This window comes from Excalfactoria chinensis, chromosome 2 (genome assembly GCF_039878825.1).
Source record: "Excalfactoria chinensis isolate bCotChi1 chromosome 2, bCotChi1.hap2, whole genome shotgun sequence".
Classification (NCBI taxonomy): domain Eukaryota; kingdom Metazoa; phylum Chordata; class Aves; order Galliformes; family Phasianidae; genus Excalfactoria; species Excalfactoria chinensis.
The window spans coordinates 5,249,274-5,275,502 of record NC_092826.1 but is presented as its reverse complement, the minus strand read 5'-3'; the positions used below and the strand labels follow the sequence as shown (position 1 = coordinate 5,275,502).

The window sequence follows — 26,229 nt, the reverse complement described above, 5'->3', positions numbered from 1 at the left end:
TTACAAGCATAAGATGTACAGCTGGACAAACATATGACAGATTCATATGACTTCTGAAGTTTTTCTGTAATGTTTGCAAACTGAGATTTATATGCAGGTGTTTAGATTTGGAAGAGACAACAGAAAATGATAACTAGAAAATGGCTTCTCAGAGGCTGCACCTTTAAAAAGTGTACAAACCTTTTCATGGTATGATTCTCATATCTTACCAGAAGACTGAAAGCCAAAGCAATCTTTTAAACTCACTGGAGACATCATAATGGATATATCTAACCTAGCAGACCAGGGAGAGATTTCTCAGTTCATGCACAACCTGGCAATTTTCCGATCCGAAATGAATACAAAAGCTGGGCATCTTCCAGCTATTGCCCCCTGAGTTTGTTTCTAGAAGAAGTAGGCCTGGGAACATGACCAAGATGGAGATACAGAATAATCTGACACAAAGTGACTCATGACAGTTACTGGAACAACTGGTGTCCTCTGCCTGGACTTCTGTAAGGCCATTGACACACTCTCACAAAACATCCTTGTCACTAAATTGGGAAGATATGTATTTGAAGGGTAGACTACTCAGCAGATAAGGAATTGGCTGACTGACCACATTCTAAGAGGCACAGTCAATGTCTCAATACCCATGTGGAGGTCAGTGGTGTTTCCAAGGCATCTGTACTGGGACCTATACTGCTTAATATCTTCATTATCAATACAGACAGTGGGACTGAGTTCACTAAGTGGATAGAAGGAGGAAAACAAAGGTTTTCCTCAAAAACAAAACAACACAAAACAGCACAAACAAAATAAAAACTTTTGAAGAGGCAACATTTTCCTTTACAAAAGTACCTAACATGTTTGGGGTGATCTGAGAGAGAAATTTCCTCATGTTCTCTTTCAATGCTTAGTTCACAGAATTCACTACAGCTTGACTTTGTTCTGTTACAGAGAATGGAGTTGCAATAGTGCAGCTCCTTTGGAAATGTGGCTCTACATTCAGAATGACAGTCTTATTGAGGAGGGTAATATCTGTGACATGTAAACACAGACTGGGAAATGTCTGCATCTTACACGGTACAATTAAAATAAAGCACAAAAAAAAAGCAGCATTTCCTACTCTAAAAGATTAAAGATACTGGTACAGAATCAAAAATGAATACTCACGCAACTGTGAAATACAAAGACTTCATGGGATTTGATGACTGAAAAAAAACAGCAGGTGTGTCATGGTTTTGCAATGTTGTAATTTTGCTATCAGTACCGCAGGTTTTTCTAACATCGCGATTGAGGATGACCAAATCATTGCCCTCTGAAGAAATATTCCTTCCCCTCCTCCTTCTCTTTATAACCTTCTCCTTATTTTTCTCATTTTTACTTCTCTTGCTTTAGATTTTCTTTTCTACTTTTTCAGAAAATAGGCCATCTCTATTTCCTCCCACTCACTGCATACAAATAAAATTAACAAATGTGGGAACTTACCAAAATTTACCTATTTTTCTCACTTGAACCATTGGCAGTACTGAAGGAACTATTACCCCTCTTCCAAGAAAGTTGAATACTTTCTTCTAAAAGTATATTTAGTGCTGGAATGAACCTCACAGCTCTGGAGATCAAATTATTGTTTTCTGTGGAATGGATGCATCATTAACAACTGCATCAAAACTTCTCTTTGGAATGTTTTTGCTGATACAAGTCCTTTCTCCTTTACAGAGTCTTTACAGAATAGTGAATAGAGTCTTGATTCCCAACTGCTTCATGAATCTGCCGCCTCTGCCAAAGCTCTGACCTTCTTTTTGAGGTAATCCTCAAAATGTTAATCATGTACAAATTCAGAAAGAGTAGTTCCAGAAATTTTTTCACTGTAGACATTTCTTTACAGAAGACAAAATAGAAGTAGAGCAGAAACAAATTATACAACAGCACCTGAGATGACACCAGATCCTGGAGGCCCAGCATAAGAAAGATGCTGAGCTCTTGGAACAGGTCCAGAGGAGGGCCACTAAGATGATCAGAGGGCTGGAGCACTTCTCCTATGAGGAAATGTTGAGGGAACTGGACTTGTTTAGCTTGGAGAAGATAAGACTCTGAGGGAGACCTCATTGTGGCCTTCCAGTAATTGAAGGGGGAGTATAAACAGGAGGGGTAGCAACTGTTTACAAGGGTGGATAGTGATAGGACAAGGGGGAATGGTCTTAAACTGAGACAGGGGAGGTTTAGGTTGGATATTAGGAAGAAGTTTTTTCACCCAAAGGGTGGTGATGCACTGGAACAGATTGCCCAAGGCGGTTGGAATGCCCCGTCCCTGAAGGCATTCAAGGCCAGGCTGGATGTAGCTCTGGGCAGCCTGATCTGGTGTCTAGTGACCCTGCATGTAGCAGGGAGATTGAAACTAGACTATAATTGTGGTCCTTTTCAACCCAGGCTTTTATGATTCTATGATTTTCTAAATTAGTAAGAATAAAACCTACATTTTCTTCCATCAAAATGCACAAATCAAATACTCCTCAATAATCATACCTGTTCAGACAAAGTCTGTAAAGAGTCCTTTTAGGGAAAAAGATTGAGGAGACTCTTTTCTGCAGTTTTTTGTTGTTTTTTTTTTTTTTGTTTTGTTTTGTTTTTTTTGCAACCTACATCTCAGTACAGCTGGGTCCACTTCCCTCCTATGTCTGAGATCTTTCAGTGCTTTTCCATATGGTACTGTTTGCATTCCTTCTGAGGCTCTTCTTGTTTTTGTTGAACAAAAATATTTATTGGATCTCAGATAAACACTGTAAAATAGACATATCCTTATGCCTCCAAACCTTCATCATTCTTGAGAATGTAATTAGTTACCTAACTAGTTTCCTCCATTCACTATCTATAAGATAAATGAGCCTAAATTGAACTTGTAGATTTTATCTGGAAAGCAAAGTACCTAGGTATCTGATAACAATAAAAACACCATCAGACATAAGACCCATCATAGGTCTGAATTTTCAACAACTTAAATGAAATGATTTGTACTAAATCTGAATGCTTAACTTATTCCTGCTGCCACAGGTAAGCCTTCTTTCCACATTTAGTTGCTGAGCAAGGCAGCGTTGCTCTTATGTGAGAATCATAGAATCATTTGACTTGAAAGGGACCCATAGAAGTCATGTAGTCCAACTCCTCTGCAGTTAACAGGGACACCTACAACTAGACCAAGTTGCTCAGAGCATGGTCCAGTCTGACTCTGTCTCCAAGGACTGGACAACAACTATATCTCTGGGCAGCCTGTTCCAGTGCCTCATCACCTTTATGATAAAAAAAAATCTTCCTATATCCAAACTAAATTTTCCCTTCTTTAGTCTGAAATTCGCCTTGTCCCATGACAACAAACCCTGCTAAAAAATCTGTCTCACTCTTTCCTATAGCTCCCCTTTAAATATTGAAAGGCCTCTCAAAGCCTTCTCCAGGGAGGTGTTCCATCCCTTGGACCATTTTTGTGGCCTTCCTCTGGATGTTCTCCAACAGGACCCCGTTTCTCTTGTACTGAGGACTCCACACCTAGATGCAGCACTCCAGGTGAGACTTCACCAGCGCAGAGTAGGGGGCCAGGATCACCTCCATTGACCTGATAACCATGCTTCTTTTGATGCAGCCCAGGATACAGTTGGCTTTCTGGACTGCAAGAACACACTGCTGGTTCATGTTCATCTTTCCATTCCCCAGTACCTCCCAGATCCTTTTCCACAAGGCTGTACTCAATCCTTGCATCTCCTAGCTTGTACTGATAGCAGCTGTTGCCATGATCTAGGTGAAAGCTATTGCATTTGGACTTTTTTTGAACCTATGCAGTTCACCTGGGCCTACTCCTCAAGCCTGTCTAGATCTCTCTGAATGGCATCCCATACCTTAGGTGTGTTGAACACATCACACAGCTTGATATTAAATTGGTCAGCAAAAATTTCAGAAAATGAATTAAAAATCCACAGCATCCTTAGCATTTTGCTGTTGACTGGCTACAGACATCACACCAAACAGTCATATTATAAACTGACTTCTCATTTGTTGCAGGACACTGTTATAAAGATTTATCATGCATAACCAAATGAGAACAAGAGATTACTAAAGAACAGTTCATTTTTTCAGATGCATTTTATTTGTAATACCTTTCATTGGCAGATGTTATCCCACAAATGAATGACTGTTCTGAAGTAACAGAGTGGACATAGATTGATGGGAGAAATTGATCTGCATTTGTTAATGCACTTTTGCTGCAGCAAGTACATTAAGTAATTTAAGTGCTAAAACAGATCTTCCCATCCAGACACTCTGTATAGTCAACTCCATTAAAGCAAGGACAAAGGCCAGTTGTTTTTTTTTCACTGCATCTCATGTACACCTTGTCTTCAGTACAGAGTCTATATACTTTGATTGCATCCATAGAATTAAACTATCCAGTTACACAAGCAGTTATTAACACAAGGCAACTCTAAAGGATGAAGCATCAAGAAGAGTAATGATTTTGGGTTCCTCACCAAAGCCATCTTAAAGACATCTGATACGGAGATAGTGTACAATTTTCCCTTCTGAAAATTAGAGTTTGGGACAATTTAAGCAGAATAAAAAAATAGATATATCTAGAAAACAGAAGTCAGAGACAGTCTGGGATAAACTTTCCCCTTGGCCAATAATGTTTTCTATAACCTCATCATCTGAGCACTTGTGATTGTGTACTCCTACTGTTGGGAACAATCTTCTGAAAAACAATTACTATTCCCATGCTCCCAGATAAAAGACAAAGAACTGAAAAGCTGTTCAGAATCATCTCAAAAAATTTCCTGAACTCATCACTCACTCCAGTACATAATAAAAGTCATAGATCACTTGGGTTTGGTATAGTTGCATTAAAATTACAAGACTGTGGAAAAGCATGTAGACTACTGCCAAGAGAATGGATTACTTCAAACAGAGGGCAAAGAAAGAACTGAACTCTCATCTCCTAGCCAAGAAGGAAAGTGTTTTCCCTCTTAAAAAGATGGGTGTGAGGCACTAAATCAGTGACACAAAAGTGAGAGAAATTACCAACTTTTTCATCAACCCTAGTTTGCATGGCGATCAGAAATTTTACATATCCAGTTTCCAGCAGTGATTAAGAAAGTGCTGAAGTCAGGCACAAGCAATATAAGAGAGAAAATTCTGGACAGCATAGTTATCTAAAACAAATACATGTTGGAGATGCCATAAATGTCATAATGATTTGGGAGTTTATGAGAGTTCCAAATTTCATCTTATCACTACTCACAGAATCATAGAATGGCTTGGATTGGAAGGGACCTCAAGGATCATCAGATTCCAACCTCCCTGCCACAGGCAGGGCTGCCAATCACTAGATCAAGTACTAGATCAGGTTTCCCAGGGCCCCAACCAGCCTGACTTTGAATACCTCCAGTGATGGGGTATCCACAACCTCTCTGGGCAGCTTGTTCCAGCACCTCAACACTCCCTCAGTGAAAAACTTCCCTGACATCAAATCTAAATCTTCCCTTCTTCCATTTAAAACCATTCCCCCTTGTTCTATTAATATGTGTAAAAGGATGATTTCCCTCATGTTTATAATCTGTTTCAATACGAAAAGGCCATAGTGAGGTCTCCCTGCAGCCTTCTCTTCTCCAGACTGAACAAGCCCAGTTCCTTCAGCCTGTCTTCACAGGAAAAGTTCCCTCTGATAATCTTTATGGCCCTCCTATGAACCCTCTCCAGAAGCTCAACATCTTTCCTATGCTAGGGGGCACTGACCTGAACACGCTACTCGAGATGAAGCCTCACAAGGGCAGAGCAGAGAGGTACAATCACCTCCCACATTCTGCTGGCCACCCCTCTTCTGATGAAGCCCAGGATACCATTGGCCTTCTGGACTGCATGTACACACTGCTGGTTTATTTTAAGTTTTTCATCTATCAGGACTCCTAAGTCCTTCTCAGAAGGACTACACTCCAGGAGTTTTCCCAGTCTGCATATATATCTGTGATTAACCTAACTTAAGTGCAAAACCTCACCCTTTGCTTTGTTGAACCTCATTAAGTTTACATCACCTTTTGAGTTTATCAGGATCCCTTTGGCATCCTTTCCTTCAGCAAACCCAACTTCACTTCAACCCATATGAGCCACATTCAGCACTTCTCCTTCTCCAACAATAAGAACTAGCTAAGTAAGTCATTTGGTGAGGAAGAGTGTGCTCGCTTTACTTCAGTCACCTTTCCCACATGAGACAGAAGCTGATTTTTCTTGGTGATGAATGCTAGAATCGTGATTAGTCATTAAAACAAATGATTTATAAGTACACATTGCACAACATTCAGCAAATTGGCCTCTGTGGAGTCACAGTTTGAGAAAGAAAAAAAGAAGTACAGTTTAGTGAATCAAAATATTCACTTTCTTGCTTTCTTTCTGAAAGTATTCTGTGTCAGCTTTTTCCTATCTGTAAAATATAGGAAACACTTAGGAACAACATTTTGAAGGATAAGTGAAGGTTGTAAAGTGATTTGTGATCCAAGGATAAAAGGTGATGATACTTATGCAGAGCACAGTTCGGTATAAATATTCTGTCTATCCAGGTGGAAAGTTTCGCACATACCAGGAAAATTCAGGAGTCAAAAAGTAAGAATGCAGACAGAGAAGCTCTGCTGCTTTCTCTTGAAAGACAAACATTAAAATATATCATACAAACAGTGATAGCCAAGAGGAATGTCATGCAAACAGATGGAATCTATTCTCTTAGGGAAAAAAATGCAAGGTGTGATGTTAGATGAAAATCTTAGGGGATAATACAGTTTAGAAGATAAGAAGAAAACAAAGTGAAAATCTGGGAGTTTAGACAACACTTAAAGCTAATCAGTCATCAACTTGCAAGACAGCTTATTCCATTGCCCTTAAATTTATCAACTGGCTATAATATATATATATATATATATATTCAAATATATATATATATTCAAAGCTTTCAGAGTCTAATTGGGCAGTGCTTTGCCAATTTTTAATAAACATACTTCATAAAATTAAAAATATTTTGCAAGCAGAGATCTTACATTAAAAGTACTCCAGAGATCTTACATTAGAAGTACTCTGGGGTATTGTCTGCAGTATCACAGAGTGCCTTTAATTACTCTTCTGAAAGCTGATTAAGTTTTTAGTTCAACAAAGAAAAGGTTTTCATTTAATAGGCTGGAGTTGTACCTTTGTGGTGAACTTCTACTGGAACAAATAGATGGTATACAACAAATGGTTAGCTTTTCATTCTTGGATCTTCTAGAGGGAGCTGTGCTCTTCATTCACAAACTCAGATCTAATTATTTTAACCACTAAGTATTTGTGTTAAAAGATATAGTGGAGAATAGATGACAAAAAAAAAACAAAAACAAAAACAAAAAAACCCCACATTATTAGAATCAGAAGGCATTAAGCACAGCATTGAAAACTGGTCTTCTCTGGGACTGAGAAGGAACTAGATTTGCAAGATAGTGAGTATCTGGACTCAGAAATATCAAGATTTAAGAGGTGGAGCATGCATATCGATGGAAAGCAGAATTTAATCTTATATGTGAGATGCATTTCTCAGATAAAATCACTTTTTAATGTTAATAAAATCAACCTCTTTTTGAAATACAATTTAGACAGCTAGAAGAACTAATACGAAGCATGGTTCTGAAAGCAAATCACTAGAAACTAGTATCTACTACAAAGGCTGAACCTGAGTTATGCAGAGGGATGTTGCTTGAGGTTGACATCTCTGTTTTTTTGATTCCAAGGTAAGTTAAGATTACAGTCATCCTAGGCTCAGGGAGTCATTTAATCTGGATGGTACTTGGAACATCGTCAGCTCAGCATCTGTTCAAAGCAGGATCAACAGTGAATTCAGACCAGGTTGCCTCCGGCCATGTCCAGTCAGGTCTCAAACATCTCCAAGATGTTCAAGGCTCTCTGAACAAGTAGTTTGAATGCTTGACTACCCTCATAGGATTTCATTTTTCTTTCCAACCAGTAACTGTAGGAAAGAACCAGGTTTAGCTATTCTCTGAACAGCTTGTCCTATATTTAAAGACTACATTTGCTACTGAGGATTACACCACGCTTTCCCTAGGGATATGCACTGAGTGTAACAATGTGATAACACATTCTGAACACAGACGACTTCATCTGCCTCAATTAGTTGCTGTTTGCAAAGTGCTTAAGTGAGGAAAAGTGCCAAAAGGGTGAAAATGCATTCTCACATAAAAAACTGTAGAATAACTTCCCACTCCTTAGCGTTTTAGAATTGTTTTATTACTAGAGCTGTCCATTCAGTAACTTATGGCACTCTTCCTCTTGTTTAGAATAGTTGTATTGATACTGTCTGTGCCACTGTAATGTTTCCATCTTGTTCAGTTCAGTTCTTTCCCCTCCCTTATGTATATACAGAGACAAAGATGCAAGTGACTCCCATTAGTAGACACTGGTCCATCTGTAGCTTTATGAATCAGGAACTGAAGCCAACATTTGAAGCGTATCTCTGTATAAACGCAAATCATGTTGGGTAAAGTTGAAGCTGCTCTCTGACATTATTCACTCAGAAAGTCATCAAAGGAGCACTATAAAAGTCACTTGGTCTGGGGTGACATTTGCTTTCCTTAGAGAAGATAGTATTCAGTTGTTAATCATAGAATCATAGAATCATAGAATTACTCAGGTTGGAAAAGACCTTGAAGATCATCAAGTCCAACCGCAGCCTAACCAGTAGCCTATCTCTTAAAAAACAACCACAAAACAATACCACAACAACAAACCTCTGCTAAATCATATCCCTGAGTACCACATCCAAGCGACTCTTAAACACATCCAGGGATGGCGATTCAACCACCTCCTTGGGGAGCCCATTCCAGTACCTAACCACCCTTTCTGTAAAGAAGTTCTTTCTAATATCCAACCTAAACTTGCCTTGGCGCAACTTGAGGCCATTTCCCCTCGTCCTGTCACAAGTCAGTAGTGAGAAGAGACCTGCCCCACTCTCACTGTAAGAACCTTTCAGGTACTGGAAGACAGCAATAAGGTCTCCCCTCAGCCTCCTCTTCCTCAGACTAAACAGCCCCAGCTTCCTTAGTCTCTCCTCATAGGGCTGATTCTCCAAGCCCTTAATAAGCCTCGTTGCCCTTCTCTGGACCTGCTCCAGTACCTCCATGTCCTTCTTGTGCTGAGGTGCCCAAAACTGGACACAGTACTCGAGGTGAGGCCTCACCAATGCTGAGTACAGGGGCAGGATGACTTCCTTAGTCCTGCTCACCACACCATTCCTGATACAAGCCAGGATGCCATTGGCCTTCTTGGCCACCTGGGCACACTGCTGGCTCATATTCAGCCGACTGTCCATCAGCACACCAAGGTCCCTTTCCGTCTGGGAGCTTTCCAGCCACACCTCCCCAAGCCTGTAGGGTTGCCTGGGGTTGTTATGACCAAAATGCAGGACCCGACACTTGGCCCTGTTGAAACTCATTCCATTAACCTTGGCCCATCGATCAAGTCTATCCAGGTCTCTCTGTAGTGCCCTTCTCCCCTCAGGCAGATCAACACTCCCTCCCAGCTTAGTGTCGTCTGCGAACTTACTGAGGGTGCACTCAATCCCCTCATCCAAATCATCAATGAAGATGTTAAACAGAAGCGGCCCAAGCACCGAGCCCTGGGGGACGCCAGGAGGAGCAAAGATTTTTTCTTTGGTCAACAGATTACAACAGCTAGTCCACTCTTTCTTTCTTCCAGAATAAAAGGCTTGCAAAGATTCCCCCTGCTTTCTAGTCTTCCATAACTGATTACCAGCAACTGTTGGTTAACACTTGAAATCCTAGACTTAGTTTAAAAATTTAGATACAAATGAATATGAAACTATTTGGTGAAGATACTACCTTCTACAGTTTCCAGAGCATATATAAGCATTAACAGGTTAATATCAAATATACAAGTTTCTTCTCTAATTGCCTGACTCCAGGAAACACATGGTTTTTTAAAGTGTAAGATCTGCATCAAAAGCACAGACATTGCCAAAGGCTTAGCTACAAATTGGCACAGAAATTTTACTCAGTCCTTGCTTAATATTAGGTATCATAATAAAGCTTCTTCAGAGACAAGAGTTTCAGAGATGCATTGCTTGCCAGCCTCTAAATCAGAGAAGACATATTCCAGCAAGCTGATGGAGACACCTATTAATGTCATTGGTTTTGAACAAGGCTATAGAAGCCTCAATAACTTTAAGTGCTACATAGTTTAAACTGATTTCCTGAGTGCTTATCAGTCTTGAAAACTGAGACTGGAAGCACAGTGAAAACCATGTATTTTCAGAGATGTAGATGCTTACATTATTTTATTCATCTGTTGTTCACAACCAATTACTGACAAGATCATGACAAGAGGTCCTTTCAATTTGTACTGGCTTTGTCTAAACATCCAAAATTTTAAATCCTTCTTTAGTTACTAACACGTACATAATCACACCAGCTGACAACTTTTTTTTCTGTGTATTAGCTCATTAATAATTAATTTTTTATGTTATACATGATAACCATCACTAACATCTGAGCAACAGTCAGCAGTGCCGAGTCTAACATGTATTATTTTTTCTGTTATTCTCTCCCATTGGGAAGAAATTTGAGTAGCAGAGGTTTTCCTGTTTAAACTCTGTATTCTGTTCACACACACACACTACATTTATTGCATATTCTTGTCAGAGATAGCAGATCAGCTGTAACACACCTCACCCTTGGAGATAATCCCTTATCCTTTAAGGGTTGACCGCACCACTCCAGTCAGGTTTCAGGGAAGAGGTCATCCTTTATGCAGATGCATTTTCCATTTCTGATACAAAGTTCTACTCTGCTTAAACTAATGAAAAACAAATGCTGATCATATTCAATCCATCCGTAACTAGATTCTAGTCACTGACTGCAAAGCATTATGAAAACAGAAAGTAAGTTATCCTCTGCTTCCTACACTGGCTTCTTGTGTGATACAGCACCCAACCTGATTGCAGTCACCTTTGTGGAGTGCTTTGCAGCAACGGTAATTCCCTAAAGAAGACATTCTGCTGCTCTGAATAATTGACACTAGAATATTTGTGAAAGGCTATCTCCTAAGCAAACAGAGATAGCAGTATCAGTAAGACATGTTACTGACCCAGACTATTATCAGCAAGCTGTCTAGGGACAGTCCTAAGCTGCTGGTCCGACAGACCAGCTATGGAAACACGTATCTTTCACCAAAGGATAGAGAGCCATACACTACAAGAAATTGTCCCCTAACTGCTAGCTTGTGTCTTGTTTAGCTTCATTTTCTCCTTTTTCAGCTACACACTGAATCACCACAGAGTGACACAGATATACAACAGATGAATTTTCATATTCTCTGCAAAATGTTGTCACCTGATTTTATACCACCTGACTAATGGTACAATCTGCAAACATTTCACAAAAATGGTGGAAAAGACACAAAGGGAAATAACCAAAGTAGAGCACAGAAGAAGGAGGTCCAACAGGCAGAGCACAGATTTTATCACTGTTCTGAAAAGTTGCATTTCAGAAAGGACAGATTGAGGTTTTCCTCCACATCCAGCAGATGAAAAATCTCAGTGTCCTGAGTACCATCTATCCTACTAGATAACATCAGATACTCTGAGTACTGAATAGCATAGAATCATTTTTTCCTGTCAGACAGAACAAGAGGTAATGGCTTTAACTTGTGCCAGAGGAGGCTTAGGTTGGATAACAGGAAAAAATTCTTCTCTAAAACATGGATCGAGCATTGGAACAAGCTGCCCAGGGAGATGACGGAGATGCCATCTGCAGGTTTCCAAGTAAAGGGTAGAAGTGGTACTGAGGGACATGGTTAGTGGGCATGGTGGTGATGGACTACATGATCTTAGTGATCTTTTTCATCCTTAATGATTCCATTATTCAATCCAGGCCCTTTATTTCTGAATTCAGTTTGCATACATTCTGTGATATTTCCTTAGGTAGCTGACAAATTCAAAACCATTAGATATTTAGTTGGCCTTTAGCTCTCTGTAAACAGGGAAGCGACACAGAGCAGTGATCTAAGACACATAAGGTTAAATACATCAGAATATTGCTTTTTTTGAAGGACAAAGGTAATTTCCAAAGTTCAGCACTGGTAAAACTGGTCATCATATAATGGGGTTTGTTGAGAAGATGTTCTGCATCTGCAGAACAGTCTTTTAAGTTATATTTCATCCTGTTTGGTTTCACTCTCTTCCCCCTTCTACTGGCAGTGGAGAATCCACGTATCATCAGTAAACAGAGGGTTCCTTGAAGTTGAAGGCTGCAGTACTGACAGACAGACAAGAGAACTCTCTTAACCAGCAGTCATGAAAATAAATCACTATAAATTGTTCTCCAAAAACTGGGCATTTGTTGTCCCTTAGGATGTTGATATTTAGCTTACTGACCACCTGCACCCCAGCTGCTTTCACGAGTACAGGTTGGTGATGTTTTCAATCCCGTATGTTCAGTGCATAAGTCTCAACAGCTATCACTATGGCTATGTCTTTGCCTTCTTATTCTTAAGCCCTTTATTTCAGAATCTGCTGCCTTACAGTGAAGGTCTGATAAAGAGGCACAGAAATATATCTTAGTGACAAGAAAAATGTCATTTCTGTCAATATATCTGTTCCAAGGGACAGCAATCATTACTCTAGAAAACATCATTTTGGCATGCCTGTTAGCTCTCTTCATTTTCTTTTTATTTCACTTATATGAAAAAGAATTCATGCATCTTAAATGAATTAGGTAAGTACACTCAAAATGAAATAGATTTACAATTCAAAAGTGATTTATATTTCATTTCAGGTTAGAAGTTTTAAGGAATAGGTATTGTTGGTATCAAAGTAACACGATTTGCTTCTGTCCTAAACTATTTATTTATCAATTGATTTATTTGTATATTGTGACACTGTACCTACAAGTCTTGAAGAAATAAGGTTTAAATCTCTGATCATAATTTGTATTTCCAAGGTATCCATTCAGGCAGAAAAGGCCAAGGTTAACTTCAGAATCCCAGCATGCTGAGGAAAGGAGATACTGCACTGTGCCACTGAAGTAGATTATGTCATGATGGACTACACTGAAACACTGCTGTCCATCCAATAGGCAAGAGGGATGCTTTTCTATGAAAAGGCTTTGTCTGCTAAGATTTACCATCACCTTTTTGACAGGTCTGGATCATAAGAGTTCTTTGATTCTTGCAAGGTACCCAAAACACTGAGACCACTTCTCTGGTCACTAGGGCAAATCTGTATTCAGTTTAGAGGAAGCTGGAATATTTTCTTTTTCTTCGCACTGATTTTTATCATCATCACTCTCTAATCACAAACACCAGTGTAACTAAGCGTTAGACATTTACAAATTACGGCCTGAATTTGAGGAGTGAAAGGACTGATAAGCATTTGATTCCACTCTGTCATTTGTATGGACATGCCTTGATCCTTGCTTCATAACCATATAATTGCTAGAATCCCAAAATTACGAAGCCAGAATATCACCTTCCTTGTGCTATCTATTCCCTCCCAGACTCCAAAAGTTACTTATCTTGTGGACATACTGGCATGTTTTTTCTTGCTTTTAGTTTGGTTTTGTTTTTCAGTAAGGAAATCTATATATATTCTGAAGTGCTTTAAGAAAAAGAGGTGCAGAAGGATTGCTTCTGACAGAACCAGACAAATCAATTAATTGATTTCTGGAAGTCAAGGATAATTTTATTTCCTACTCTATTAAGAAAAATCAGAATCAGTCAGCTAATTTCACTTGAGAAAATATCTGTCACCAGTTAATAAGTGGAACGTCATGGAGAGATTTAGGACAGAAAACTTAAAAATGCTTTTTCTTCTAGAAGTTGAATTATTTTTTACTCAGTCTCTCAAACTGTGACATAAAAAAGCATTTCAAATCCTTTAGCTTGGCCAAGGAAAAGGTTCTTTCTTCCTGTATATCTATACCTACAGCACTTAAATTCTGATACCTGTAAATTCTGACATTGTTTTGTTTGTACTTTAAAAAAGATAAATTTAGCAGCAATAATTGACCAAACTACCTGTAATGTATATTTTACCAATGACCCTTTTTGTTACATACGCGAGAAACATAAAACAACAATAAGTATTTACAAAAGCTCATGACTGCTTCTTGTCTCTATTATCCATTTATACAGGCTAAGAAATATTAGATTTAGCTTGTAAGGCAATGATTAAAATATCACAGTGTAGAATTCAAGTCGACTAAGGACTTTTCACTTCTTGTGGGAAAGGAGAGATGGCAACTGCCTCTGTATATTTACACAGTTCAAAATAGATTCCAGAGCAACCACAAATAGAACCATAACCACTACTGAAAGACTAACATTTTAAAGCACTTTGGCTTTGTGGCTTTAGGTCAGCAGACTGTGTTCTTAATCAGTCTGATTACTAACCAACACCTAATGGCTCCAGAAGGGCTGATTCTCCCAGGGTTCTCTATCTAAACCTTGATGATTTATTCATGCCATAATTTGCACTGAGGACTCTTCTTGCTGTTGGCTCAACCACGCTCTCCAGAGAGCAGAGCTCAGCACTGCCCCTCCATTCCCTATGAGGATCTGCAGCTGCCATGAAGCCTCTCTTCAGCTCCTCTGCTGTGGACTGAGCAAACCCAGTGACCTCAGCTGTTCTTAGCACACCTTGCCCTCTGGACCCTTCACCAACTTCATAGACCTCCTCTGGACACTCTTTAGTAGTTGTATGTATGTCATTCTGTGGTACCCAGAACTGCACCCAGTGCTGGAAGTGAGCAGAGGGGACTACTCTTACCCTCGCCCAGAGGCAGTGCTGGGCCTGGTGCACTGAAACGCTCACTTGATGAGCGTGGCTGCCAGGGCACACTGCTGACTCACATTCAATTTGCCATCAGCCAGAACTTCAAGATCCCCCTCGAAGGTCCAGAAATATATTGTTGAGAAATAATACTGAAATCTTTGCTTAAATCCAAAAGATTACATCTTCTGGCTTCCCTTGGGCAACTAAATAGGTAACCTCATCATAAGAGAAAATGTAGTTAATTAAACAGTAATTTCCTCTCATAAACTATGACCAATGACTACAACATCTTTCAGTTGATTTTTAGTAACTCCCAGAATAATCATCTCCATAATTTTACCAGGCACTGAAGTGAGACTGACAGACCTGTAGTTACTAGGAAAATTTTCTTGCTCTACTTGAAATCTGGGACAACATTCAGTCAACCAGTCCAGATTCCCAAGATGGACAGATAGCCAAGACTAAGTGCTTTGGGAATTTCATCCCAATTTCTGCACAGTTATCTTGTACCAACTCAGGAATTTCAACCATATGGTCCGATGTCAGTTTGGCACACAAATCTAGTGGCACTACACAGAATTTGGTGACTGAGGCTTCAGTCTACTTCTATTGATTTCAGTAGCAAGGCTGATATGTATTTCTGATGATATGTAATCAAGTCCTTGGTTTTGATTTTTCATTTTTTAATTATTAGCTTAATAATTAATTATGCTTTTCATTGTCAGCTTTTGCTGATAAAAATCCGCAGCAGTGTGCCTCCGGATAAATTAAGATTCATTTCAGGTCCACTGCTATCCTGATGGACAACCTTTCACAAACCACCTTTCTGGCCTTCAGTGTGATAAAACGATATTGACTCAATTTACAAGGCACTCAGAGAAGAAAAACACTAGTTAAATAGAACATTTCTGTTATCATTACTTCTACCATCCTCTCATCCGAGGAGACTATATGTCAATCCAGGATATTCCAGATGTCCACTGTGAATATCAACAGCAGTAGTAGGGGAAAAATACACACACACACACACACACACACACACAAAAAAAAAAAAAAAAAAAAAAAAAAAAAAAAAAACCTGCCCAAGTTGAAATGAAAATTAGCAAAATCATTCTCATGGTAAGGTGATAAGAGCTACTGAGTAGATGAAGCCAGCCAGAGGATGCTGATTCGCAAATCTGAGATGCAGTGAAGGAAATTATTGGAAATATAATTAGTAAAATTATGAAAGCAAATACATATAATACTGTACAGATTACAAAGAAATAAAAAATTCAATAAATGAATTATTGCAGTATAACCTACAGCCCTGTATGTTTGGAAAATTAATCAGTAAAGCAGGGTAAGCACCAGTGGGGGAAAAAAGGAAGGGTAATTAGGAACTCATTAGTGTGACTGCAGAATATATTATCTGTGCTAGTGCTAGGCCTACCCCCACACCAGAGATTTGATCTGATTGTCAAAGCCAAAGAAAGCATTTCACAGATGCAGGTCTATATGACAACAACAAAAAAAGGTAGCTCAGCAGTGTGAGATGTCCAAGCTTTGAGCATCCTACCACTGATGGATTCAGACTTTCAAATGTGAAGAGGATAAAATACATTATGACACTGACCATAAAATTAAGAATCTGCCGGCTAGGATTGTCTTTTAAGGTCATGAACACCAAGAAACATAGGAATCTTCATTTATAATGAAATAAACCAAACACTTCAAACACAGGTGATTTTTTTTTCTGTTTAACATAGTCACTTATTATAATCAGAATGCTTTCTAATGGATGGATATTCACTTGGAGGCACTAACAGAATGACAGATGCCAGCTGTTAAAACAAAATACAGCTGTGCTTCCTTCATCCAAGTTCATGGCACCTTTAACACAAATTCATCACAGTAGAAGCAAATAACAAAAAAAGCCTATAACTAGATGGAAACAGTTTTAACTAACCTATCCCAATACCTGAACCAATTCCATATTTTTGTCACTAAAAATGAAGCTCAGGATGGACAAATTAGCTGTTAACCATTCCTTTGCAAAACTAAGGCACTAAAGAGAATATGTAATGTGCTGTATACATCAGTTGTCTTAGATGAAAGAAAATTATAATCCACCAGACCCACAGTTGACTGTGAAGTACATTCTTTTAACCTATCTGGGTCTTCTGGTCACTTAAAAAAATATATTAATATAATATATTTTTTCCTCACTGGAAAATGTGGGGTCCAATATGCAAGTAGAACAATTATTCACATTTGGTTAGGCTTCTCCATTTAACAGCCATTGTGTTATTATAACTGCTATCAGGAAGACTGGAGCAAGAGAATGGGGGCAACATTTTGAGTAAAGTAGAAGTTGTACTTGTTCTTCTAACTTAAAGGAACATGAAAATACAATATAGCCATCAGAACCAGAACTTTGGGCAAACAGGAAGGCAAACACCCTCCCCTCTGAAATAGTGGAATTAAATTAACATTCATTAATATAATTAAAAGAACAGTCATAGGATTTACAGCTCTACAGTGAATGTGTTTTCATTAAAGTTCAAAGCAGTTACCATTTAGTAAAGAGGCTCAACACCAATCCAGAAGCATTTAAAGTGGTTATCGTGCTTATGTTTGAACAGATGCTTTAAATAATTTGGAGCATTACAATACTGTATTACAAAAAAGTCAGTCTGACTTTATAGTGAAAGTAACATACATTGATCTTTCTTGACAGCAGTGAAGGCCCAATGACATCTTTCCCTGCCCTAGAGATAGCATGAAATGCAACTACATTTGGCAGAAAATTATCTGTTTTCTGAAAATAACTCTTCTGTAATCAGCTGAAAATTAACAGAGACATCAACTCACCCTCTCTGGAAGAGGTCCACATTATGGAATTTGTGTAGCTCCACAGAAAACTCGACCGTACCCTGGACCTCAGACATGATTTTTTCAGGTCATCACCTAAACAACACATAAAAAGAGGCATAATAAACATTTAAAGTATTTGTCTTAAAAAATCCTCAACAATGTAATCACATTTTCTTTGGCGTCCTGGGGTTCGTGCAAAGCTGATATCAACTGGAATCTTTCCAATTACTTCACTGAGCTCCATCTTCAGGAAAACTTGCTAAAAACAAGATCAAAGCGGTAATTAAGAGAGCTAAAATGTCCAATTAGGCCTGAGGATGGAATGATAATATTATGAAAAGTACAAGAAGAGGCAAAATGTAAGTAACATATTGTTATTTTAATTAACCGTCTTGCTACTCTTATATAGGAAATTGAATTTTTTTCATCCTATTTTATCAAATGGCAGACATGCAGGGGAAGGACAGCCCATTTCCATAAAAGCACAGGACAAAAAGACCTAACTCTGAGACAGATGAGAATAGAATTCAGGATTCTTGTGCTTTTGACCTCTTCTGTGGCTCAACTAAAGGCATGGAAGAGAAGTTTCTAAGGGAATATGAATAATTTAAAGAATAATAAATGGAAGAGATTATTCTAAGGAAAATGTTAATAATCAAGGAACCTGACCATGTCACAACAGACAGATCAAGATTCTGCAGCATTACAACCACTTACAGATAATATCTCATACGTCCATTTAACCATAGAATTATTCAGGCTGGAAGAAACATCTGGAGGTCATACTTTACTCAAGTAAGCTTTGCCAACATAAGTTACCAATCTATCACTACCTAACATACCATTATAAACCCTTGACATTCCCCTAATTGCAACAGAGTCAAGCCAAGAGCTTTCAGAGCTTTTAGACAGATTTCCTTCCCTGAAAGTCTTCTTTTGGCAAACTGCAAGAATTTGCTGTCTGAAAATTTTCTATAGCATCAGGGACAAGACAGCCATCAGGTTTGTTTAATTAGCACAGTTCAGAAGTACCCATGGGTAGCTTTTTCACAGCAGCCATCTATGAGAGTGTCCCATGTGAGGGCTAATAATAATTCTCATCTGAAACACATGGGGCTCTAAGGAAACATCAAACTCAGATTTCAAAGGGAAGAATATTTCCATACATGCTAACATGTAATTTCCATGGCATCTCTAGTACTGGCATTTTCAAAACAAGATATTTCAGAGTTAAAGTGTTGTTGATTTTTCATCCACATTCCTCAAACAAGCAAACAAACAAACAAGTTAGGCATGGTGGTTCTGGAAAGACAAGAATGGGACATAGGATGCATGCAATGTTTGCAATGAATGTCTATAACTGTGAGGAAGAAGTACAATTGCTAGGCTACCTATCTGACCACTCCTCCTGTTCTATTTATGTATTTATTTTTACAATTTAAACAAGATTAAGCCTTTCTGATATTTCCTTTCTGCACAGCCTAAGAGAGCTGTATACTGCTTATAAGGCACATAAATCCCACATCTGCCTGGCAGTGTGTGTGATAGTCTTGTCCAAGCATACAGCATAAAAGTAAATTGGACTGTGTGGGAGAAGCCAAGAGAAAAATCACACAGTCCCAAGAAATACTTTTGCAAGGTATTCAGCTTTGAGGTGAGCTCCTCCTAAAAAGAAGAATAATGTCTGGATGAATTTGCATATTTCTCTAGACCAAAATCTCAGGATCAAACGAAATAATTGCTCTTTTGAAGACAAAGTTTTAAAGAGGAGAGGTATGAGTAAGTGGCCCATTGGTTTAGACAAGCATCAGTGTTTTCAAAGACAGAATAAAATGGCATAAGGCCAAGATCAGCTGAGGTGAATGAAAAAAATTAAATACATGGAAATATACAGGCAGGTCTTCAGACTAATTGTTTTTTATTTCACTTGCTTTCTCCTTTTTCCAAGCAGATCCAGGAGAACTGTCTTTGGGGGAGAAAAAAAAGTTCCGGTAGGTTAATTTCCCCCACAAATCACCATAATGACAAGGGAAATAGCTGCCACACCAAGTTGGACAACCATCCATTCCACAGGAATAACAGAGGCTCAGAGCACGTAAATCTACATGTGAAGGCTAGAGGGACTGAGCCTCCACCAGCAGGACCTAGTACCATGGATGCATCTGATAAAAACTAAAAGGAGCCTCCGGCACACCTGCTCATCACAGCACTTAGCAAGGTTCAAAGAAAAAAATTCTCAGAGATAAAGCCATTAGATTTCACTGAAAAAAAAGCTACAAAATTATACAAAACAGCTGCAGGCACCCAAGATGGGGAAAACACAAGTATTTAAAATGATTCACCAAGTTTTCTCTGCTATACCACGTTGGTCCTTAAAAGCAGCTGATCACAGATCTTCAAAATGCAGGGCTTGTGAAGGACCTCAGACTATCCCTTACTCACTGATTGCTATGGGAAGCAACCTTGGGCTATAAATAGAGAAACAGTTGGTAAAAATAACTCCGAGCTGAAGGATGTTGTTACATCAGCACTGAAGAACAACAGAGACTGTTGCCATTATTAGAGAAGTATGATGAATTTATCTAATAACCAGTTTACAGAGAGATACAGAGGTGATTCTTGCTAAGGCTATAGTACAACGATTCTTTCCAAATGTCCATATTTAAGTGACACTCTTTGAATTTTCCAAATGAGCACTGAAGAAGACAAAAGCAAATTTCCATACAGAGCGAGAAAAAACTACTTGGGAAGTGTTCTGGACATACACTTGTGTAAATGCAATGCCAACAATCAGTATCATTGGCTTCAATGCAATGGATTGCTTCATAAGGTGCTGCCATCACCACAGGTTTTGTTGTGCTGTCCTACAGGCACAGAAGATAACAGCCAGGTCACCACTTTGACAGTTTGTCCTTCTAGAAATAGATAATCAGTGTCATTTGTCATTTTTCTTGTAGCAATGAGAGACTAACTGAAAATCAGAATCTCTTATTCATATGAAGCCATTTAAAAATCTATATATTCAAAGATTAGAGAGCATCTCACTCGTTCCTTTAAAGGAAGACTTGATTTTATACTCTCCAATGCATTGTTTTCAACAGAGTAGTAACCTCTGGATTTTTCAACATATGACACTAGCTAATCTACAGTGGTTTTATTTGTCTTTATCCTCCATTGCCGTCAGCAATCACTGTAACTCACAGTGTTTGTGCTATGACTTTTTAGATAGAGTCAACTGGCCAAGCTCCCTGACAGCAGGTGGGTATTGGTTGCATACTACACATAATCAATTAATTGTTAAACATCTCAAAGCTAAAAAAGTCCAAAATTACTCTGCTGAAATGGCAATCAGCATTGGCCCAACACAAGGGAGGAGAGGAAGGGGAGATGGGGACAGAGTGGAGTGGAAATAAGGACAGGGCACTGCACATTCTGTCAGGCTATGAACTTTCTAGCATTTGTGCAATTACATCTGAGCATAAAACAAACCAGACATCTCTTCAGTACTTTCAGCATCCCTGTCCATCTCTGTCACAGAAGCCAGGAAAAAAAATGAAAGGAAAAAAAAAAAAAAAAAGAAAATGCCCAAGGACAAAAGAACAAAGCACCATGTGATAAAGGGCAATGACTCATAAACCACAAAACATTCATTTAGGAGAATAAAACTGCCTCTCAGGAAACACAGCACATACTATCTACAGGATAGCATTACTTTTCTTACTCCTTTTAGAGCATCTTTCATTTTCCTGTGATTTTTTTTTTTTTCAGAAGTTGGTATTTTTCACTAGCTATAAATACTTTCTTGTTGTTATTTTTAAAGAATTCCTTGATTAAGTGTATAGAATAAGATCATAAAGTCAGAGTAAAATGTCATTATTATTCACTCCAGAAATGTCTTCTACTGTAAAACAGTAAGTAAGGAACAGAGAAACACAGTAAAAGAAGTTTTATAACACATGCAAAAAGACTACAAGCAATCTCTGAGACTCAGCCATTATGAAAAGTTCACTCACTGGACCAGGTCTCTTCTTTCTTTCCAATTTTCATTATTAATGAAATTGTTCCAGTGTTCACCTTCATGCAGCAGAAGATCCCAGTTCTTAGGGCAACACTTGCACCTCAGTGGCCTCTTATGAGCATACCTTAATTGCTTGATCAAATCAGTTCTAAGTGTACTTCCTGTCCTGTGAGGGTGATGACACACTGGCACAGGTTTCCCAGCAAGGTTGTGGATGCCCCCTCCGTGGCGGCATTCAAGACCAGGCTGGATGGGGCTTTGAGCAACCTGGTCTAGAGGGAGGTAACCCTGCCTATAGCAGCAGGTTGGAACTAGGTGATCTTAAAGGTCCCTTCCAGCCCAAACCATTCTATGATTCATTCTATGATTCTATAATTAATACAGTTGTCAATTCTAAGATTAGATAGAATAAGATAGAAAGATATTTCGTTTGGATTCATAAAACAAGGCAATTTAAATACAGTATGAAAAGATACAAGGAAACAACACAGCTTGTTTAGCTGTGCTAATAGCTAGTAGTGCTAATAGTAGTGCTAATAGTTAAAAATTATTAAATAAAAAGTTACAATGTTTTGTATTTTACTCTTGTTCTTTTGAAGAATGGGAGTGTGAGAGCAATGTGTTGGAGCTCTATTGACCGTCAGTGTGAAATGATCACATGCAGTCCATATTGTTGATTTAACAGTGACTAGAACCTGGAAGTCCTGGACAAATAATATATTTTTCAGAACACTTAGGGCAAAAGTGACCTACATTTTCATGTATAATGCCACTCACTTTCCTTAAACATTCTGACTTGTAAGGCTAAAGAATCACTGGAATGTACAATTTTTACTGAAATTATCATAAAACTTCTTCCTTCCTGGTTTTTACTTTAGAGAAGTGATTCAAGGATAAATTTGACTTGTTGAATTAGGCGATTCATCTTAGTATAGCACAGTCAACAAGGGAGAGAATTTACCCTTAGTCATGGAAGGCCAATGAAGCATAACAGCCTTGCAGAGTCACCTTTTGCCTTCACTTCAACTGTATCAAAAAAGCACTACCTGGTACCCAGGCTCCCATGTTCAGGCGCAAACACTGTGATAGACTGATAAAATATCTACATGCAATGAAATGCAGACATGTGATTGGACTCAGTCAACAGTATGTTATTTAGTTGAAAGTGAAGAATGTATGCAATAACATCTGCACGGATGATGCATATACCCAATTTAGAACTCAACCAGAATGCTCCTTGGTTTGTTCTCTAAGTGCACTTAGGAAAAACCATAACTTTTGGGTCACTGCCTGGTTGTGATTTTTCTATTTATTTTAGAATGCATTATCATTTAGAACTTCGTTTTCAAGTCTCCTTAAAAAAAAAAAGTTGTTATTCATAGCCATGAAAAACCTGCTAATGCTCTGTTTAGGAGCTATCAGGGATTACTTTATAAAATCTCCAGACTTTACAATCATCTGACATTAACCAGAATAGCTTACAGAATGAGATAGCATCGCTGCAAAAGAGAGCAACAATCCCTTGCAGCTATTTTGCTAAGGTTTTTAGTCTTCCAGTTTATTGTAAACCTTTGAAAATTTTACTCAATCTGTAAGCCAAAATAAAGACTTGTGACACAGGTAAAAAACAAGGCACACAGACTTATTCAAACATATCCATTAAATGTGTTGGTTTTTTTGTGGTGGTTTTATTTGTTATTGTTGTTTTTTCCCCACCACATTAGCATTTAGCCTAGCTCAAAATATTAAAGGCTAATTTGTTTTATACTCCGGACACGTAACTCAGCTTGGATGCAAGCCCTGAAAAAAAATTTTTCAATGTTAAAACAACAACAACAACAACAAACATATATAAAGTTTGCTGCTTAATATTCTTGGGAAAATCAATATCCACAGTTTTGTCAGTCTCTGTAGACATATGTTCATAAACAGTGCAATATCGTGAATCACTTTTCCCAAGGTTCGTTGATTTCTACCACCAAAATGTTATGAATTAGAGACACAGAGGACAGATAATAAATGAGCCTTAAAAAATGACTCACAACCCAAAGAGTATTCAAAGTAGAGCAAATAAGAAAGGAAAGAATCTGCTTTATTTATGTTTGTGGGATTTATTTCACTTACAAGATCCACTATACTTACTCTTTAGCCAGCTAAAATTCACAAAATAGCAGTGATACCCGTCTCATTGGTTCACACTGAAGAGTGGTGTAAATACTCATTCAACCAGCAGTAACATTGCCAGGATAACAAAAATGTTGCATCTCACAGTAGAGAACATTCATTCCTCATCAACAGCCTCAAACATACAGTCCACATAGTCATGGGTGAAAGCAGTGTAGCTCAGGAATCTGAACAAAGTGACAAAGCCAGAAACTTACTTCAGTTCCACTCCCGTTTTGCCTGTGTGATCAATCCGTACTGGAAAATTTACTCAGGTCAGCAAAGTCAGGAAGGCTGAAAACCAGCAGTCTAGGTTATACTGTTCATTTCAAGGGTATTTAGATGGAGGAATAAATCTACTAGGGAAAAAAAATAAATAAAAAATAATACCAGGTTGTGCCAGAGGATTTGTAGGGCAAAACTGAACCAGGACCAGAATAAATGTTAGGTGCCAGTAGGCTGCTCTTACGAGATATAAAGCCTCTGAGCTATTAGACAGGATTAAATGGGAACACAGCTGTGCAAATTTAGGTCAGATCATTCGACAAAATGAATAAGATCAACCTCGATTTGTCCTCTGTGAGCACGTGCCTGTCAGGATACCAGATCTGAGTTCAGCTCAGCACAAATTACTATCTGCTTACAAAGTTAATAATAACTTGCTTTTGACACCGTGCACAAAACGAAACAGCAGGAAAAATTCAGACCACAGAGGGAGAGCAAAACAGAAGGGAAAAGTTTCACCTGAACTGGCTTCCCACTGCTATGTAGTCCTCACCATACTCCTCACCTCCTTATCTCTTCCTTCCCCACACTGTACTTCTGCCTTAAAACCTCCAAAAGAAAATGTTTTAAAGCTTTATGTATGACTAAGAACCAAAAATCCAGACTCCTATGAATGTAGAATCATAGAATCACTTAGGCTTGAAAAGACATTAAGATCATCAAGTCCAACCACAAACAACATCATCTTCAATCTTCAGCAGTTATTTGCCTTATTCCCACTGAAGCTGTTTTTCTGGTATTCTCTTTATGAGTCTTAAAATCATAAAACACTAGAAAAAGCAGCAAGTTATTTGATGCCTATTTAGGACACTTAGTCAGAATTACTCATCATTCTCATGCTTGAATATAGTCCTCTCATTAATTAAAGGAGCTATATTCTTCTTGATCTGGGTTTTTTTATTAGTTTAAACAGGAAATAAGAGCTCTAAAACAGACCACATATTATTCGCTTGCAATTGTAAAACATCCAAAAAAGATTTTTTCTTTAAATTCTATTCAAGTTCATACATGACTGATTTCCAGACTGCGTGGACATAGGCCTATGCTAAGTACTTGGGAGTATATCAGGATATTTGACCCTGTTCAATTCCTTAGCAGCACCTAAATGACAGTTCTGTCTGTCTTGTAAAGATGTCACATCCAGACAGGATAAACAAGTAGACTGAGATCCTCCTTGGGAAAATTCTGTAATCAGATGCTATAGGGGAGGGAAGGTGATGTTTGGAACTCTTGTTAATCCATGTGACTGAATGACTGCCTGATTTGTTTCAGGTTGCATATCAGGAAAGGTTCTTCACCTGAGAATTGGCAGGCACTAGAACAGGCTCTCCAAGGCAGTGGTCATGGTACCAAGCGGCCAGAGTTCAAGAAGCATCTGAACAATGCTCTCAGATATTTGGACTGATTTTTGGTGATAGTGTATGGAGCCAAGAGTTGGGCTCGATGACCCTTCCAACTCTGGATATTCTAAGATTCTGTGACTCAAAGAACTACCTGATCTTGGGGACAAAATATTATGTCAAAGGAGCTGTTACCAAAGAATTCAAATTGAGTGTCTTGAACATGAGTGACCAGAGACAGTATCATACAGAAAGGCTAATAAATAATATGTTCTTTGGCACTGTTCTGAATGCATTGCCATTTCTGGTCGTGGAAAATTTCAATCTACTGTCTAACTCAGCTGTTAACTCAGCTGTCCTTGTCAAATTTTAAGTGTTTATCTTGCATTTAGTCTCATCAAATTCACTTCAAAATTTCACTTGGCAAGTTATTGTCCCCTTTATATGTTCTGGAGACATCTAACTAAGCATATAAGAGCAAGTAGTTTACTTTCATCGCACTGATTATCTCTGTTTGTGACAGATGTAAAGCACGGTCACTTGCCCACAAGATTCATCTCATTAACTACTTTCCTTCTTATGTACAAGATGTTTAGAGTCCTGCTACAATCAGTACAGATCTAGCAAATACGGTCAACAAGATTCATGTGACCAGCAACACCTACTTTTTTTTCTTTAATTAACTTCTCTGAAATTAATAACAAAGTAAACACAGACAACTCCTGCCT

General features: G+C 38.4%; 1 protein-coding gene across 4 annotated transcripts in view; it reads right to left on the bottom strand.

The window, feature by feature from the left end:
- The window catches only part of FAM135B (family with sequence similarity 135 member B), a 243,632-nt gene that overhangs the window by 103,290 nt on the left and 114,113 nt on the right, over positions 1-26,229 (bottom strand). For 3 of the 4 annotated variants that reach the window (XR_011902795.1, XM_072328219.1, XM_072328218.1), the window contains exon 2: positions 17,693-17,788. Coding sequence is in view for 3 of the 4 variants with exons in the window: in XM_072328219.1 (XP_072184320.1) it covers positions 17,693-17,769 (77 nt within the window). In the remaining variant the exon portion in view is untranslated. Of the gene's footprint in view, positions 1-17,692; positions 17,789-24,094; positions 24,144-26,229 lie in introns of those variants that run through there. The other variant, XM_072328220.1, reaches the window with a different exon arrangement.